The sequence below is a fragment of the Trachypithecus francoisi genome, unplaced genomic scaffold (assembly GCF_009764315.1).
Source record: "Trachypithecus francoisi isolate TF-2019V2 unplaced genomic scaffold, Tfra_2.0 Lachesis_group5, whole genome shotgun sequence".
NCBI classification, from domain to species: Eukaryota; Metazoa; Chordata; class Mammalia; order Primates; family Cercopithecidae; genus Trachypithecus; species Trachypithecus francoisi.
This window is the reverse complement of record NW_022681470.1, coordinates 57,596,042-57,616,568: the sequence shown is the minus strand read 5'-3', so window position 1 is coordinate 57,616,568 and position 20,527 is coordinate 57,596,042. Positions and strand designations below refer to the sequence as shown.

At 37.2% G+C, this 20,527-nt stretch overlaps 1 protein-coding gene across 4 annotated transcripts in view; it reads right to left on the bottom strand.

Moving 5' to 3' along the window:
* The window catches only part of CAMSAP2 (calmodulin regulated spectrin associated protein family member 2), a 120,896-nt gene that overhangs the window by 38,213 nt on the left and 62,156 nt on the right, over positions 1-20,527 (bottom strand). For all 4 annotated transcript variants that reach the window (XM_033195820.1, XM_033195821.1, XM_033195823.1 and 1 more), the window contains exons 3-4: positions 11,985-12,146; positions 3,932-4,015 (exon numbers count right to left, since the gene is read on the bottom strand). In XM_033195820.1, coding sequence (XP_033051711.1) covers positions 3,932-4,015; positions 11,985-12,146 — 246 coding nt within the window. The remainder of the gene's footprint in view (positions 1-3,931; positions 4,016-11,984; positions 12,147-20,527) is intronic.

Sequence of the window (20,527 nt, the reverse complement as noted above, 5' to 3'; positions counted from 1 at the left end):
TATAAACTCTTCAAGAGAATCAATGTTGCACTTAATGTCATCTTGGCTATAAACTTCAGAAATCATTCAAGTACGGCTTCCAAATTTAGCAAATATACACAAGATGCTCACACAATACAAGACACCTGTGCAACTTATTTAAGAAAGTTATTTGTTGTTTCTCTGGCATTCAAATTTAATTGGGCACACTATTTTACAGTCAAAAGAAGTATTAGAAGCAAAACAAGCAACTTGGGAAAAAAAGAGAAAATAACTTTAGTAAACTGTTTAAACAAAACATTTTCCTAGGACATGACACTATTTAAAATGCCTTTCTCTTAGGATACCACCCAATCCAATGATCAGAAATACATCATTGGAGGATCTAATATCCTAAAGAAATACCTTTGACATCTTTCATTTCAGTCCCACCCTCATAATTTATAGTACAAGTATCCTTCAACATGTGCATATATTTTACCAAGAATATGATTATAAAAAGATATTTCGGCCGGGCGCGGTGGCTCAAGCCTGTAATCCCAGCACTTTGGGAGGCCGAGACGGGCGGATCACGAGGTCAGGAGATCGAGACCATCCTGGCGAACACAGTGAAACCCCGTCTCTACTAAAAAAAAAAACAAAACAAAACAAAATAAGGCCCAGAGAGGTCAAGTGCCTTTGTAAACATCATGAAGCTATTTAGCAGCAGAACTAGCCTGACTTTATGTGCAATACTCATTTTACCATAGTACTTTATATAAACTCTTCAAGAGAATCAATGTTGCACTTAATGTCATCTTGGCTATAAACTTCAGAAATCATTCAAGTACGGCTTCCAAATTTAGCAAATATACACAAGATGCTCACACAATACAAGACACCTGTGCAACTTATTTAAGAAAGTTATTTGTTGTTTCTCTGGCATTCAAATTTAATTGGGCACACTATTTTACAGTCAAAAGAAGTATTAGAAGCAAAACAAGCAACTTGGGAAAAAAAGAGAAAATAACTTTAGTAAACTGTTTAAACAAAACATTTTCCTAGGACATGACACTATTTAAAATGCCTTTCTCTTAGGATACCACCCAATCCAATGATCAGAAATACATCATTGGAGGATCTAATATCCTAAAGAAATACCTTTGACATCTTTCATTTCAGTCCCACCCTCATAATTTATAGTACAAGTATCCTTCAACATGTGCATATATTTTACCAAGAATATGATTATAAAAAGATATTTCGGCCGGGCGCGGTGGCTCAAGCCTGTAATCCCAGCACTTTGGGAGGCCGAGACGGGCGGATCACGAGGTCAGGAGATCGAGACCATCCTGGCGAACACAGTGAAACCCCGTCTCTACTAAAAAAAAAAAATACAAAAAACTAGCCGGGCGAGATGGTGGGCGCCTGTAGTCCCAGCTACTCGGGAGGCTGAGGCAGGAGAATGGCGTAAACCCGGGAGGCGGAGCTTGCAGTGAGCTGAGATCCGGCCACTGCACTCCAGCCTGGGCGACAGAGCAAGACTCCGTCTCAACAAAAAAAAAAAAAAAAAAAAAAGATATTTCATAAAACAAATTCTACTGGACATCTGACTTAAGAGTAGTTGGGCAAGGACAAAAGGTAAGATATGTTATTATCCAATACCATGGGCTTTGTCTAGAGCTGGACAAGCAATAGGTAACAGGGCTAGGCTCCTGTGTACGCGTCACTAGAAAAGCTGACTGAAGTAGATGGAAAGAGTGGCAACTTCTTACCAAATGTATAGTAATAAGAAAGAGCAAGTCATCTTCTCTCTCATTTGTAAAAGAAGAAAAGGAGCATGAATTTTGCTTTTACAGAGTTAAAAACCAAGATTGGAATGATAATATTTCCAGCCAAACCAAGTACATAGTTCAAATGCCAAAAACTCCATTGTTAGGTAACAGAGCAAGATTCCTTTCCCTAGTTTATTCTGTGATAGTGTGTTTCTTCATAATGACAACACCTGAACCTACAGTAAGATATGTTAAATTAACTCTTATTTTCACAAAGATTCAATTTTCAAAAACAATGGGAGAAAAAGGATAAAATTCATTTGAAAATGAAGGGGTAAATGCTATGTATATGCTAAACTAAAAATGTATACTAATCAAATATTTAAAAATTAATTGCACAATCATTTATTCACTCAGTCACTCATTCAACAGATACTAGTTGTACAGTTAATATGTGCAACTGCATGGAGTGCTGTGAAAAAGTAAAAGCCATGTAATACAATACTGTCTAGATTCCAAACAGTTTTTCTCCAAGATCACTTTACTTGGTTATTTGAAATACAAATGGCATTTTTTTTTCATTAAAAAAATGTTTGCTGGGCCCTCTGTCATCATATAAAATCCCCATTTGGTTCAAAATGTATATGCAATACTACAGAATTTAACCATTATATATAATACAGAAGATTTCTACAGAGAAATTTCATTAGTGTTATAACTCAGAATGATGCCACCTCAACCTTATTACTGATAAAAGCCAGGAGCAAAATTGAGGGGCAGGATTATATGTATCTGCAAGGCAGAAGTTTCAGCTCCTATGATAAGAAAAAGAGAAAGGGAAGGAAGCTGACAAGAAAAGACTGTGGGACGTAACAGGGAGGAGACAAGGACAGAAATTGGCTGGCAGCAGGGAAATGAAACATAATCTGGGGTGATGGGAAAAAAGGAGAATTCCTTTCCAATCTACCTTTAGGGGAAAGGACCTCAACAGAGTTAGGATGAAGGATTAAGCACAAATCGTATTTTCAGGAGCCAGTCAGTAAACCAGATGGGGGAAAGCATTGTGATCCCAAAACATCAAAATCAGACAAAATTGTATATGGTCCTCCACAAGATTTTTCTATTGAAGTTGATAAGAGACAGAATAGCTTCCCTTTTCCTTCCTTTTTTCTTTCTCTTTTTACGGAGAGATCAGTGACTAATGGAATAAGAATAAGCTCAAAATAATAGAAATACTGTGTAATAATGAAGAAACTGTAATCCAAATGGAGAATAAGGTTTCTGAATTATTACAATTTATTATACCTCAATTCTAATACTATACAACATGTTTAAAAGGTTCCAATTACAATACATTTTAAAAGACATAAGATATACTATACCACAGAAAATATACTTGTGGTCTTAGCATATGACAAACATACAACTAAATCAGAGAAGAAAACTCTAAAAGACTGAGAGTTTTAAAAGAATAAATCCATGTTAATGTTTCCTCTTTCTTCACAGAATAACCATACTGTACATTTTGAATATATATATATATTTTGAGATGGAGTCTCGCTCTGTTGCCCAGGTTGGAGTGCAGTGGCATGATCTCGGCTCACTGCAAACTCCGCCTCCTGGGTTTAAGCGATTCTCCTGCCTCGGCCTCCTGAGTGGCTGAGATTACAGGTGTACGCCACCATGCCCAGCTAATTTTTGTATTTTTAGTAGAGACAGGGTTCATCATGTTGGTCAGGCTGGTTTCGAACTCCTGACCTCATGATCCGCCTGCCTCGGCCTCCCAAAGTGCTGGTATTATAGGTGAGCCATCACGCCCAGTGAAATTCTGGGAATATTGTTTTAAATGTTGGCAAATGTTGGTCTTGCTGCAAGTCATTATAAAGGCTGAACATTTAAAATTGTTTTCTTGTTGTTTTATACATTTTACCAAAGAAAGGCAAACTGCTATTTTTGACAAAAGAACCTCAGAACTGAGTTCTAGTCATTAATACATTTTTTTACAAATACCATCATCCAAATAACCTTCACTTTGTACTTCTCTTTACTTAGTGTTTACAGCATGGCTTTCTAGGGTACAGTTAACACCACTAAAAAATAATTTAATAAACACAACTATTAACATTTCCCAAAATAATACAAATATGTGAACATATATACAGTCTCATAAAGGCACCTTTTGTGTTTGAAATATATACCTTTTGACCTCCTGGAGCTTCAACTGTGTGATGTTCTTTCAGTTTTTGTTCTTGTTCCATTATGTCTTTCAAATGTTCATTTACCTTAAAATATAAAAATATCAGTTTGAATTTGTATTTTTTAAAATTTATTTCAAATATAACAATAAAATAACACACATTAAGATGCCTATAATCAGAGCCCTGATGTCAAATATCAGTCTCACTCAAACAAAGAAAATTGCAGCTTCACAACCACAAAAAAATTGTTTATGGGCACTTATTTGATAATCTAGAATTCATTAATTTATCAAATAGTTGTTGAGCAGATACTATATGTCAGAAACTGGTTGGGGTGCTAGGGAAAAAAAGGTACTCGGTAATGTCAGTTTTAATGCTTAGGAAGCAAAATAACATCAAGTAAAAAGTTTACAATTGATTTTAGAACTAGCAAATGAAAGTTATTTTCCCTAAAGTTAATGTTGTTATTATCAATAAATAACACTGTCAATCAAGTTCTTAAGGTGTGATTTCTGACATGTCCATGATCATGGGGGAGTTTAGGGCAGTCATAATGCCACAGTTAAAACACATGCAAAATGTTTGCATATGAAAACTTTTTGGGGAGAGAGCTTAATTTCTCTCTCTCATCAGATTATTCACGCAGTCCATAATCCAAAAACAGTTAAAAAAAAAAAAAAGTACATGGTGCATAAATTATATCTTGAGAAGACTTTATTTTGGATTTTGAGTTAATGATTTTAAGGTCACTCTAGTAACAATCAATAAAAGTGCAAATTTATTAATTATGGCACTGTAGAAAATATTAATGCCATTAGCCACCAAACTTTCAGTCCCCACTTTGTTTCTGGCACCTGAGAATTCCCTTTTCTTCCTTTAAACTCAACTCTGCAGTATAAACTTTTCTAATTATATTTATCAAGCATGTTTAGGTGTTCCTAACAGGAAGAGTTGTAGTTTTAGTCTGACATGTTAACAAAATCATTCATATTTTCTTCTTCTTTTTTTTTTTGAGACGGAGTCTCACTCTGTTGCCCAGGCTGGAGTGCAGTGGCACCGTGTCAGTTCACTGCAACCTCCGTCTCCTGGGTTCAAGCAATTCTCTTGCCTCAACCTCCCGAGTAACTGGGATTACAGGTGCCCACCGTCACACCCAGCTAATTTAAAAAATATTTTTAGTAGAGATGGGGTTTCACAATGTTGACCAGGCTGGTCTCGAACTCCTGACCTCAGGTGATCCGCCTGCCTCGGCCTCCCAAAGTGCTGGGATTACAGGCGTGAGCCACCATGCCCAGCCCCATATTTTCCATCATGGTAATATACAGTGTTACAAAGCAGTTTTATAACACCCATGTATCTTTAAGCATTTTGGTCTCTTTACCAATTGGGGGAGGAGAGGAAAACGGGACCAAATCCTGGTAAAGTTTATAATGTTTTCTATTGATTTGTTTTGTAGTATTTTCATTCCCCACACCCTCCACTCCCAACTTTTTTAGAGAGACAGTCTCAATCTGTCAGCCAGGCTGAAGTACAGTGGCGTGATCTTGGCTTACTACAACCTTTGCCTCCTGGGCTCAAGCAATCCTCCTGTCTCGGCCTCTTGAATAGCTGGGACCACAGGCATGCACCACCATGCTTGGCTAATTTTTGTTTTTTGTTTTGTTTTGTTTTGTTTTTGGTAGAGACAGGATTTCACCTTGTTCCCCAGATTGGTCTTAAACTCTTGGACTCAAGCAATCCACCTGCCTCAGCCTCCCAAAGTGGTGGGATTACAGGCATGAGCCACCACATCCAGCCTCATTCCCTTTCAGTTAAAAAACAAACACTTTCTAATTCATTGTCAGGTAGTCGTAATTGATCTGCCAGTTTGGAAATATCCTTGTTTTTATTTTTTTCCCTACTGAGGAAATATCTTCATTTTTAAAGAGGTTTTTTATCTGATTCTGTCCAAAAAGCAAAGTGGTCACAAATTAACATTTTAAACCACCATTCACTCATTTATTCGCACATTCAACAGATATCTACTGAATGTCAGTTATGTGCCAGATACTGTATTAAGAGGCTAGGTATACAATGGAGTACAAAGCCAAGATGATTCCTGTCCTCATGAAGCAGGGGAGATAGGAAAACCATTTGTAAATGCTATAAATAAATTAAAATGTGAGTAGAAAATAATGAGAGCAGGAAGACCTGTTTTAGAAAAGATGGTTATATCAGACAAGGCCTTTGCTTTGGTCTAAATGTTTGCCCCCAGAGTTCATATTTGAAACTTAATCCCCAATGTGTTAATATTAAGAGGTGGAGCCTTTTGGGGCATGATTAAGTCATGAGACTCTGCCCTTGTGTATGGATGGGGTTGGTTCCTTTATAAAGGGGGTTGAAGGAGCACAGTGGCCTTTTGGCCATGTGAGGACACAACAAGAAGCAGGCATTCTGAAGCAGAGAGCAAGTCCTCACCAAAAACTGAATCTGCTGGCACCTTGATCTGGGAATTCCCAGCTTTCAGAACTACGAGCAATGGATTTCTGTTGTTTATAAATTACCCAGACTAAGGCATTTTGTTATAGCAACCCAAACAGACTAAGACAATTTCTTTAAGAAGTAACTTTAAGCTGAGATCTTAAAGAGAACAAGTTGGTTATGGAAAAAGTAGAGAAAACAGCATTCCAGAGAGAGAATGAAAAACATAAGCAAAAGCCCTGTGATAGTAAAAATGCTTGCGTGTTTAAGTAACAGAATGACATAGTGAACCCAAAGAAGTCACAAAATGAGATCTGAAACAGAGGTAGAGCCAAACAATATAAGGTTAAATATATTCATGATTTTTGTGTACCTCTGCATGATTCAATCACCCAATATAATCTTGTCTTCTGTGATTTTGCTTTATTAAGTTTAAATTCATTTTAGCCACTATGTTGATAATGATTTTAGCCATGTTATTGCCATTTTTCTTTGGTAGGTTTTTTTATACTTGTGGATGCATTATCCAGGAAAAAAGGCAACTGGGTTAGGATGAGCCAAAACAAGAGCCAGAAGGAGAAAACATATACTAAATCTGAGAGGTAAGGGTGAAGTCATAATGCGAGAATAAAAAATAATGCTGAGGCTAGTAGAATGGATCAAGGGAAAAAATACACTGCAGTTCAGGTTGAATCAAATTGTTTTAAACCGAATTTGAAAATGGAATAAGATGGATATGACTGCAATAAAGGGGATGAACATTCCTAAGTAAGTGATTTCCTTAATTTTGTGTAGATTTCCAAAGTTCTAAAGTGCCTAGCTTAATTCAAAGGCTTTAACTATCTCTTCTCTTTATTAATTTAGTTAATGTTTATTAAATATAATCTCTTTGTCAAACACTGTGCTAGTCTAGACACTAAAACTGAAAAGAAGAAAGAAGGTCATCGTAGGCACTAGAAATAAAAAGTTCATTGTACCTGTCCTCACATAGACTATTCTAGTTAGGAAGACGGATTTTAAAAAATTAAATGATTAAAAAAGTAATTAGTCTGAAAAGTGCTATGAAAGAAAAAAGGTAGAGTGTTAGAGTATAGAAAACAAGGGTTGATAGAGGCACTTCATTTAGATAAGGTTGTCAGGAAAAAGTGCTATCCAAGCTGATGGAGAGCAGAAGCACTAAGCCATGCAGAAGCACTAAGCCAGCTCCCAGCTGAGCTGCCCCGGAATAGGAAACACGAGGTTCAATGGTTCAGAGGTGAGAAAGGGCATATAGCAGGAATGAAGTCAAGTAAGTGAGAAAGGGGAACAGTGGCCATGAGCCTAGCATGGAGTACACAGGGTCAGATTAGGTGGTACCTTGCAGGCCATGATAAATTTTACATTTTATTTTAAGGGTAAAGTGAAGCACTGAAGAGTTTTGAGCAAAAGAATGGCCTGATCCAAGCTGCACTACAAAAAGATACTTTTAGAATTCTGGTTCTGGTAATAGTAGAATAGTATGCATCACACTAAGCCCTGCAGAGAGCAATTATAAACTCTGGACAAAATATATAAAGCATCTGTTGGAGGTACTGGTGAGCAACCAAGAGCAAGTAGAAGCAAGAAAGAATTCAACTTTGAAAAAGAAAGAAACACACTGAGTGAAATCCATGTTTATATGGCCTTACCCTCAATTCAACAGTACACTGTGACCATAACTCAAGGAGAAAACTGTAGTCTAGTTGGCAGGAGGAATCAAGGGAGAAATCTGGCACTGCCAGAGTAGCTGGATATTGAGGAGGAATATTGTAGGAAGGGTAATGGGTGAGGCCTAAAATCTGCATATAAATTTCCCTCAACTCTTGGCTGAGCCCTAGACTGGGCATGTGTAGGAAAGATTTTAAGAAATGCAGGGAGAAGACAACTGCTGAGAAGCCAAAGAAATTGCCGCCACAGGGGAGGCAGAGTTTGGTGTTCAAATTCTACCAAGTAGAGGAGGGCTTGGTAAACACCTTGGGTTTTCCACTGAAACTTCAAAAAGGTGGTTCAAGCTTTAGAAGTAAAAATTGAGTTTAAATTAAGGACAGAAAATTATTGATTAGATTTGCCTTTTTGACCAACTCAGGAACAACTTCAGGGTAGGAATGGGTATGGGAGAGAGATAAAAGTAGGCTAAAGAAACAGCAAACAACTCGAGAGATTCTGTTGTATGGAGAAATAGGCTTGTATTTGGATGGGGAAGTTTTGTTTCTTAGGATGGAAGACACTAGAGCAAGTCTGGTTTTGTTTTTTTTGAGATGGAGTCTTGCTGTGTTGCCCAGGCTGGAGTGCAGTGGTGCAATCTCAAGTCACTGCAACTTCCACCTCCCAGGTTCAAGCAGTTCTCCTGTCTCAGCCTCCTGAGTAGCTGGGACTACAGGTGCGCATCACCACGCCCAGCTAATTTCTGTATTTTTAGTAGAGACAGAGTTTCATCATGTTGGTCAGGCTGGTCTTGGACTCCTGACCTGAGATGATTCACCCGCCTCAGCCTCCCAAAGTGCTGGGATTAGAGGCATGAGTTGCTGCACCCAGCCTCCAAGTCTGTATTCTTTTTTTGCTTGTTTGTTTGGTTTGAGATGGAGTCTCGCTCTGTCACCCAGGCTGAAGTACAATGGCACCACCTTGGCCCACAGCAACCTCTGCCTCCCAGGTTCAAGCAATTCTCCTGCCTTAGCCTCCCAAGTAGCTGGGATTACAGGTACCCACCACCATACCCAGCTAATTATTACTACATTTTCAGTAGAACGGGGTTTCACCATGTTGGCCAGGCTAGTCTTGAATTGTCTACCTCAGCTGATCCGCCTGCCCTGGCCTCCCAAAGTGCTGGGATTACAGGCTTGAGCCACCACATCTGGCCCAAATCTGTATTCTTACGAGAATGATCCAATAGGGAGCTTCAAGAGTCAGACGATGTGGGAGTGAACAAATAACAGTGTGGTCCCAGACAAGCAGCATTAGTATCACCTGGAGCTTGTTAGAAATGCAGACTCTCCTGCTTCACCCTAGACACCTCCATTCAGATCAGCCATTTTAACACGTTCCCAGGTTCTTATGGTTTGAATATTTGCCCCCCTCTGAAATTCATGTAGAAACTTAATCTCCACTGTGGCAGTACTGAAAGGTGGGACCTTTAAGAGGTGACTGGCTTATGAGAGCCGACCCAATTCACAGATCAATGGATCAACGGGCTATCGCTAGCAGCTTTATAAGACGGGGAAGACAGAGCTGAGCTAACATGCTCAAACATGTGATTCCCTGTGCTGCCTCAGGACTCTGCAGAGCCCCCACTTAGCAAGAAGGCTCTCACTAGTGGCCTCTTCACCTGGGATTTCTTAGCCTCCATAGCTATAAGAAATAAATTCCTTTTCATTATAAATCACCCAGTTTCAGGTATTCTGTTATTGTTATTATTATTTTTTTTTTTTGAGAGGATCTCACTGTCATCCAGGCTGGAGTGCACTGGCACAATCTCGGCTCACTGCCAACCTCCGCCTCTCAGGTTCAAGTGATTCTCCTGCCTCAGCCTCCCGAGTAGCTGGGATTACAGGCATCCGCCACCATGTGCAGCTAATTTTTGTATTTTTAGTAGAGACAGGGTTTCGCCATACTGGCCAGGCTGCTCTTGAACTCCTGACCTCCCACCTGCCTCGGCCTCCCAAAGTGCTGGGATTACAGGTGTGAGCCACTGTGCCCGGCCCAGGTATTCTGTTATAAGAAGAAAATGGACTAATACACCAGGTGATTTTTATGTACATTAAAATCTAAGAACTGAAATAGAGGACCAATGACCATGAAAAAGGGAAGAAAGTTCTAGAGCAAGTAGTGGAGAACTCACATTTGATGTGAAGGGGGAAATTCTTCATTCTAACAGCAGGACAAAAGAAAGGCAATGAGTGCTGATCCAAAACTGTTTACAGATTTGCTAGTATAAAGGGAAGATAATTCCCATCTAAAGCCTTCCCATCTCTGGTCTCAAGAAAATATAAGGCAAATTTAGCTGACAGTAGTAGGGAAAGGGTTACAGAAGGTTCGAGAATCAGAGGAAAATGGGTAACAGTTGTCACGAAGCATGGGAAAGCAAACTTAGGGACACATTTGTTGGACTGGCAGTGGAAGTTTGTGCTTATGAACTTAAAGTGAAACCAACTTCCTTGTGTAAATTTCTCCAGCAATATTTGCCTCTGCAAGTGCAGGTTATAAATAAAATGCGTAACTGAGCTAAACCATCTGAGCTGTTACCAAATGAGTAACAGGGAGGGAAGGGGAGATATAAGAACTGAGGGTACTTATAAAAATCTAAGTTCAAGATGGACAAATATGAAGTCCAACAAGATTGTGAGAAATTAATAGGCTCAATGGTTTATAAGTCATAATGAGGTTGAGCATTTTTAAATTAATATTTAAAGCAAGTGAGTTAGGAAGATAGGAGAAATTGTTCAAGAATGGGAAGTCTGTAATGGGATGTGAAGGTTGCACAGTTTCTCAAGATGAATAGGTCTAGAATGTGACTGTGATTTTCTACAGCTGAGGAGGAGTGGGGGAAAGATTACTAAAGATGAAGAAATAAAGGAACTCCAGAGGCAAAGTATTAAGCAGTCCTTCTACAATGATACTGATATTATGGATAATGAAGATAGCTGTAATAGTATTTTTTACATTTAGCTTTTTACTGCAAGCTTCATGCCAGCTTTCAAGAAAAGATACCTGGAAATATAACTTCCAGTGCTTGTCTTCAGATAAGGTTTAATTTTCTCTTGGCTGACAGTGGTAAATGAAAGTGGATCAAGACAAATTAACTACTCAAATTGGCAAAGGGAGTGATAAGCTGACAAATTAAGCATCTTCAAAGCATAAATCATGGTTTCATAAAAATTTCCAAGAAGAGGAATCCACAATCAATACGATCTTGTGCAACTTGGTCAAGCAAACCTAAGAATCCTCTAACCGGAAATGTAAGAAAATTATTTCATTCTTGAAATGAATTCAAAAAATATTTACTGACACCCACTGTGTATAGTTCACTATTAGGAGTGTTCTGAATTTTTTCATAATCTGGTACGAACTAGATTAATCATTAAAAATGATTATAAATATTGGCCAGGCATGGTGGCTCACACCTGTAATCGCAGCACTTTGGGAGGCCGAGGTGGGTAGATCACTTGAGGCCAGGAGTTTGAGACCAGCCTGGCCAACATAGTGTAAACCCCGTCTCCACTAAAAATACAAAAATTAGCCGGGTGTGGTGGCAAATGCCTGTAATCCCAGCTACTTGGGAGGCCAAGGCATGAGAATTGCTAGAACCTGAAAGGCAGAGGTTGCCACTAGCCTGGGTGACAGAACGAGACTACTTCTCAAAAAAAAAAAAAAAAGAGTAATTATAAATATTGCTGAGTATACTGAAATCTATTTTCATCATTTTAAGCTTTTTTAATAAAAAAATTTAAGTATATTTTACAACTTAAGTTTGCACTCTGATTTGAAACAAAAAGAGTAATGAAGTGGCAATGTATAATTTAGAATTTCACGTTTTCTGGCTATGAGATGCAATTTACTCAAGTGAGTATAATCCTACCTTATTTATCCAGTACATGACAGCGTCCTCGATATCATAGGGCAGATCCGTGGCTTGAAAAAAGGCTGAATACTGCTGAGCACACGCAATTACTTTTTCTATACTGACCATTTCTACAGTATAAGCCATCATGAGGGTATCTATCATGGCCAAATGTGCACTCTGAAAATATAAAACAAGAACAAACCGTTTAAAAATTATACTTAGAAATTGCTTTTTATATATTTTGAAATGTTAATGACATCTCCTAACAAGCAGAAGAATAACTACAGAAGACCAGCCTTAATAAGAAAGCATAAATTATACATGCTAAAGGTGAACTAACTGAACCAAACTAATTTATTGTTCAAATACTTATTGAGGATCTATATTTAAGATACTCATTATCTTCTACTCCAAAGATGCTTCTTTTCCTGTTTTTCCTATTTTTAATAATGTCACAGTTGCTTACTCAGCAATATAACTTACCAACTTCAGAACCATCTTTGATGGTCTTTCCTCATTCTTCCCACCCACATAGTACAAGTTTATAGATTCTCTATCTTTCAAATCTTCCCTCTTTCTCATTCTGATTGTCACAGTTCCAATTCAGACCCAAACATTTCTCACACCTGAACAAGGCAAAAAATTCTTTAACTGGTTTTCCTGCCTCCCAACTTCTTCCTCATCTAATTCATCCAGAACAGGACTTCTAGCCTTTGGCATAGATAGATAAGATTTGGGATAGATGGATGGATAGACAGACAGACAGACAGACACACACACACACAAGAGTTCTATGGAAGTTCTAAAAAAAAAATCCCAAACATGACAGAAGTATATCAAGTGCCCCTCCTCCACCAGTTTCTTCAGTCTGGTATATATTCCTACAAAAAAGTTTAATGCCTATCAAATATGTATACATTTACACTGTTTAGCATTACAAACAATGTTACAACATTGTATTTCTCCAGGGATAATTCTTAGTTGTGGCTACTGGGTCCAAGGGCAACCACAATTTAAGTTTTGATATACTCTCTAGAAAGGTTACACCAACTTATCTCCCACCAACAATGTTATCAGTCTGCCTGTTTCTCCACATTTTTGACAGCATTAGATATTATTCACTTTAAAACTCTGTATCAGCATGAAAGTTTCAAAGACCTCACTCTTGTTTGATTTTACAATCCTGATTATTACTGAAGATAAGCATCCTTTTATGTGCTTTAGCAACCATTTGTATTTCTTCTTTGGAAAGCTACCTGTTCAATCTTTTGCCTATTCTTAATTGATTTTTAAGAGCTCAGTATACATTAGGTACTTTAACCTTCTGTCACTGAGGTAGCAAATACCTTCTCCTAGTTTGTCTCCAAACTTTCAACTTTAGGGTACCTTTTGTTGTAGAGTTTTAAATATTTACTTGGTAAAATCTGTTAATTTCAATGTTCTCCTTTATGATTTTGGAGTTCATAACATGTTTATAAAGGTCTTCTCCAACCTCAAAATATAGAAATACTATTCTCTATTTTTTCCATAACTTTAATTCCATCTAGAATTTATTTTTGACAATGTTATGAACTAGCGGCTAGCTGTTTTTTCCAAATCAGAGATTGCATCATATCATTCTCTCATAAAGTCTACTTCATTTTCTACATAATGAAGTCTAAACTCCTTAACAGAGGTAAAGTTTCTTTCTTATTAGCTGGTTTGTACTTGTTAGTCTAGCCTTATAATCTACCATTTCCTTCTCCAATCTGCTATCAGTTTTCAAGTTTTTGTGCCCTGGCTTGTTGTCCTCCTAACAATATAGACTAAGTTTTGTCGTTGGTTTGCATATTACTCTAATTGTGAAGATTTTTCCAGTTCACTTTCCAATCAAAATGACTCACTCAACCTATCAATGAGTACAGATTCCTACAGAATACTGTTTCTGCTTGCATTAACTCCTAAATTATCTAAAGTATGGCATCAGCACTGGTATTTTTAAACAGCTTCCCCAGGTGATGCTAATGAGCAGCCAGGGTTGAGAACCACTGATTTCTCTGACATGTGTACAGTCACTTGCCTCTGACTCTATTTCTCTAGGTAGACAGTGTAGGACATTATTTCAGTTATCTTCCTATTCCCTACATCTAAAATGGTACCTGGCAGTTAGCAGGGGCTGAAGAAAGGAAACGAAGGAAAGAAGCTAGCTTTTTAGTTACTATACTCAAGAGCTGGGTTTACTCTGGAGGTTGAGGAAGTGAATTCTGATCATTTAGAAGGTGGCAGTTTCAGCTTCTAGAAAACTGAGCAGTATCTACAGGAAAGCTGATGCTTTGTAAGAAGCAGAATGCTTAACATTGGCAATCATAAAACCAATAGTGGCTCCTACTTACTAAGTCTAACTTACGTGCCACATACTGTGCTAAATACTGTATTAGTATATTAATTCTTTCATTTCAAACATTTTTTGAAATAAGCCTGGAGATAATAGATAAAATACACTTTCTATAATCCTCAAAACTCTCTAAAGGAAGTATCATTTATGTTTTATATTTGCAGAAACTGAAGTTTAGACAATTAAGCAATTTATCCAAACCTGTGTGCTCTTTCTACCATATCATGCAGTTGGCAGGAGTTAAGTCACTTTGTTGCAAAGCAAAAAAATGTGTTTCGGAAATGACAAACATAATATGCAAGAAAGAAAAATTAACATCAATAATTATTTCAAATTAAAACCATATTTTCATATTCAATCTCCTTTAAGAAGTATTTTCCATACTGCTACTGTCCAACTATCCCAGTTCTTCCTTCACACCCAGAATGTTGCAGCCTTTTTAGTCATTCATCTGTATGTATCCTCTCTGTTATACTCTAGCCCTAGAGAGTAGGGATCCTGTCTTTTTCACTTTTGTTCCTAGACAATGTTTTATGGGTGAAAGTAAATTTGTGTTTAATAGCATTAAAAAGCATGGCACTTTTGGATTAAAATGTAGGAAAATATTTCAAGAGCCACAAAATCATTCATGTACTCTTAAGATTCCTTTTGGCAGTTGTTCTACAAACACATGAGAGAGGAGAAAAAAGCTGTATAAACAAAAAATAACCATTATAATATTATACAACAAAAAGAAAACAATATCCAACCAAAATGAGTAACTTATGATATATTAAACTATTTAACAAAAAGGGAAATGTGTACAATATAAAATTGAGTGGAAAAAAACAGAGTATCACACCATAATACTTCTTCATACATATAAACAAAAATATGAAAAAGGAAGGAAAGAGAACAGAAACAAGAAAAACGGAACATCATACCATAATAATGTTTGAATACCACAAACACACACACATACACACAACAGAAAGGGAAAATGAATGAATAAAAGTAAAACTTAGAAATTATCTTGTTACAGTATGTAAAAAACACAAATAAAATATATACTTTACTTTGAAAATTGGGGTACATTTTCAGAACAAAGTTCATTTCACTGATTAACTTCCTAAATTAAAAAAACAAATTTCTAAAACTTCCACTATTGTGCTATGGTTATTTCCATATGATATTCACTCACTTTAAGAACTCTTATTTTAGTGTGATTTTCTTTTTTTTTTTTACTTCTTAACTTTACAATATGAGATAGAATTAAAAATTATGTATAACAAAGTATATACATAATGGAGTTAGAAAAGATCAACATTAAAAAATAAACTCAAGGCTAAAATCAGTTTGGAGCTATGATAGCTCCAAATAAAATATACACATTTAATTGCTTACCTAAAGCATTCCGATCAGAATAATAGCAATAGCTAACACTGTTATGTTTCACATACTGTCTTTGGCATTTTACTGTTTTCTGTCATGTATTGTGTTCAGTATGTAAAGTTCTCAGCATTAGTATTAATTGAATAAAACAACTCTGTGAGGTAAGCACTATTACCCTACAGACAAGAAAACTGTATAACCTGTCCAAGGTTACACAGCAAGGAGGCAGTGATGTAGGCATTCAAACTTAGAAATCTGGCTCCAGAGCCCGTATCACTGAACATCACACCTGCAGACTTAATCCCAACCTTTACACCTTGACTCTCAGTGTTGTAGTAAGAGGCAATTGCGGCAGCAACAGAAACAACAGTGTACATTGCGACCACCAGGTGGCAGAGCATAGCATGACATCTTAGAGCAGCAGTAGGAAGACTGGTTATGGAAGAAAAAGTAGGAGGGCTACTTGGCATGTCAATGAAAAGAAAAGGATTTGGGGAATGTGGAATCCCAGGGACTTTACTGGGTGAGAGCTGAAGTATTATCCAAAGGCCACCATTAGGTTCTATATCTGTGTTACAAGGGTTATATTTTTATCATCTCCAACCAGTGGAGTCTAAGCAAAAATAAATTACATTTATATATTAGAAATGACAGTTAAATCTATTGAAGAAAGGAAAGCTTTTAAGTGTTATAAGAAGCTTTTTAGCCTATAAATTAAGATAAAAGTTCTGCTACTGCATGGCTTTTACTATTCTTGTATCAGATTTAGACACAGAACTTTAAAAAAAATCCTGCAATGAGCTTAGTTCTTGGACTAATAAAGTGGCTAGAGTGCCTACTATGCCCAAGTACTCCCACAGGTATTTAAAAGGAAATAAATACTTAAATCAATCACAAACATGAGGTATTAGTTATTCTGCTAAAATGGTACCTACAGCATATTCATATTATACTCTATAGTTTTTCAAAGTTATTCCAATTTAGAAAATAGTTTACATAGCATTTATTTATAGAAACACTTTTTCATAAGTTTCATTTATCTTTAATTTACATGGAGATAAAAGCAAAATACCACTTGCAACTCCACTGAGGTGATATGTCATTTTATCAATGAGGAAATCTCAGGATGAGTATCTACATTTGGTCACAGAGTTAGTAAGAGTTAGAACTAGGATTCAAAACCCCGGTCCCACCTATTGTCAAAGCTCATATACCTGCCATTCCTCCATGTTGGCTCCAGTATTTCACAATAAATCTTTGGTTATTATGTACTATTACTCTGCCATTGAATTTTACTATTTCTAAACTTCTGATATTGACAATTCAAGAATAAACTAAAACTAAGGCTTCCAATCCAAAGACATTCTTATACAGAACTATCTTGGTTTAAAACAGAATTTAGGAATTTAGTTAAAATCCAGTTTTAAACCAAGACAGTTGTACTATAAAGCTGCAGAGATAAAAATCTTGCTCTTGCCAGCATAGTATTACTACTGTCCTCAGCTCAGTTAAAATAGGGGTTACTAGCTGCTAACACATCAAGCACTGTCCTCCTGCCTCTCAAAGCTCAACTGTGGTTCCCAGAACAAACAAACAAATAAATAAATAAGTACTAAGATGAGTTAAAGAGATTATAAAAAAAAAAAAGATACCACCTACACTCAAGATTTCATCTTAGATACTGTCATCTGACTTTAGCATTTAGCTTATGGGTAACTTATCTAAATATAATTTAGATGTGTAAACCTTAATAACCTTCAGATATTTTAGAAAGGATATCAGAGATTGAAGATCAACTTAATAAAGCGTGAACACAAGATTAGAGAAAAAAACAATGAAAAGGAACAAAGCAAGTCTCCAAGAAATATAGGACTATGTGAAAAGACCAAAACTGCGTTTGATCAGTATATCTCAAAGTGATGGGGAGAATGGAACCAAGTTGGAAAACACTCTTCAGGATATTATCCAGGAGAACTTCCCTAACCTAGCAAGACAGGCTAACATTCAAATTCATGGAATACAGTGAAATACATGAAAGATACTCCTCGAGAAGTGCAACCCCAAGACACATAATCATCAGATTCACCAAGGTTGAAATGAAGGAAAAAATGTTAAGCTCAGCCACAGAGAAAGGTCAGGTTACTCACAAAGGGAAGCTCATCAGGTTAACAGTGGATCTCTATGTGGGGACCCTACAAGCCAGAAGAGAGTGGGGGACAATATTTGACATTCTATTTTTTTTTGACATGGAGTCTTGCTCTGTCGCCAGGTTGGGGTGCAGTGGCGCGATCTCAGCTCACTGCAGCCTCCACCTCCCGGGTTCAAAAGATTCTCCTGCCTCAGCCTCCCAAGTAGCTGGGACTACAGGTGTGTACCACCACACCCAGCTAATTTTTGTATTTTTAATAGAGAGGGGGTTTCACCATGTTGGCCAAGATGATCTCGATCCCTCGACCCTGTGATCCGCCCATCTTGGCATCCCAAAGTGCTGGAATTACAGGCATGAGCCACCATGCCCGGCCTCAACATTCTTAAAGAAAACAATTTTCAACCCAGAATTTCATTTCCAGTCAAACTAAGGTTCATAAGCGAAGGAGAAATAAAATCCTTTACAGACAAGAAATGCTGAGAGATTTTTGTCACCACGCAGCCTGCCTTACAAGAGTTCCTGAAGGAAGCACTAAATATAGAAAAGAAAAACCAGTACCAACCACTGCAAAAACATACCAAATCGTAAAGACCATCGACACAATGAAGAAACTGCATCAAGTAACAGGCAAAATAACCAGATAGCATCATAATGACAGGATAAAATTCACACATAACAATATTAATCTTAAATGTACATAGGCTAAATGCCCCAATTAAAAGACATGGACTGACAAATTGGATAGAGTCAAGCCCCACTGGTGTGCTGTATTCGGGAGACCCATCTTATGTGCAAAGACACACACAGGGTAAAAATAAAGGGATGGAGGAAGATTTACCAAGCAAATGGAAAGCAAAAAAAAAAAGCAGAGGTTGCAATCCTGGTCTCTGATAAAACAGACGTCAAACCAACAAAGATCAAAAAAGACAAAGAAGGGCATTCCATAATGGTAAAGGGATCAATGCAACAAGAAGAGCTAACTATCCTAAATATATATGCACCCAATACAGGAGCACCCAGATTCATAAAGCAAGTTCTTACAGGCCTGCAAAGAGACTTAGACTCCCACACAATAATAGTGGGAGACTTTAACACCCCACTATCAATATTAGATCAACGAGATAGAAAATTAACAAGGATATTTAGGACTTCAACTCAGGTTTGGATCAAGCAGACCTAACAGACATCTCAGAACTCGCCACCCCAAATTAACAGAATACATAGTCTTCTCAGCACCACATCGTACTTTTTCGAAAATTGATCACATAATTGGAAGTGAAACACTCCTCAGCAAATGCAGAAGAATGGAAATCATAACAAACAGTCTCTCAGACCACAGTGCAATCAAATTAGGACTCAGGATTAAAAAACGCACTCAAAACCACACAACTGGAAACTGAACCTGCTCCTAAATGACTACTGGGTAAATAACAAATTAAGGCAGAAATAAGTAAGTTCTTTGAAACTAATGAGAACAAAGACACATGTACCAGAATCTCTGGGACACAGCTAAAGCAGTGTTTAGAGGAAAATTTATAGCACTAAATGCCCACTGGAGAAAGAAGGAAAAAACCAAAATCGACATCCTAACATCAAAATTAAAAGAACTAGAGAAGCAAGAGCAAACAAATTCAAAAGCTAGCAGAAGGCAAGAAATAACTAAGATCAGAGCAGAACTGAAGGAGAAAGAGACATGAAAAAGCCTTAAAAAAAAATCAATGAATCCAGGAGCTAGTTTTTTTGAAAAGATTAACAAAATAGATAGACTGCTAGCCAGACTAAAAAAGAAGAAAAGAGAGAAGAATCAAATAGACACAATAAAAAATGATAAAGGGGATATCACCCTGATCCCACAGAAATACAAACTACCATCAGCTAATACTATAAACACCTCTATGCAAATAATCTAGAAAATCTAGAAGACACGGATAAATTCCTGGACACATACCCCCTCCCAAGACTAAACCAGGAAGAAGTCAAATCCCTGAACAGGCCAATAACAAGTTCTGAAATTGAGGCAGTAATTAATAGCCTACCAACCAAAAAAAAAGCCCGAGACTAGATGGATTCACAGCCAAATTCTACCAGAGGTACAAAGAGGAGCTGGTCCCATTCCTTCTGAAACTATTTCAAACAATAGAAAAAGAGGGACTTCTCCCTAACTCTTTTTAAGAGGCCAGCATCATCCTGATACCAAAATCTGGCAGAGACACACACACAAAAAATTTCAGACCAATATCCCTGATGAACATCAATGCGAAAATCCTCAATAAAATACTGGCAAACTAAATCCAGCAGCACATCAAAAAGCTTATCCACCACGATCAAGTTGGCTTCATCCCTGGGATGCAAGGCTGGTTCAAAACAGGCAAATCAATAAACGTAATCCAACACATAAACAAAACCAATGACAAAAACCACCTGATTATCTCAATAGATGCAGAATAGGCCTTTGATAAAATTCAACATCCCTTCATGCTAAAAACTCTCAATAAACTAGGTATTGATGAAAGATATCTCAAAATAATAAGAGCTATTTATGACAAACCCACAGCCAATACCATACTGAATGGGCAAAAGATGGAAGCATTCCCTTTGAAAACCGGCACATGACAAGGATGCCCTCTCTCACCACTCCTATTCAACATAGTATTGGAAGTTTTG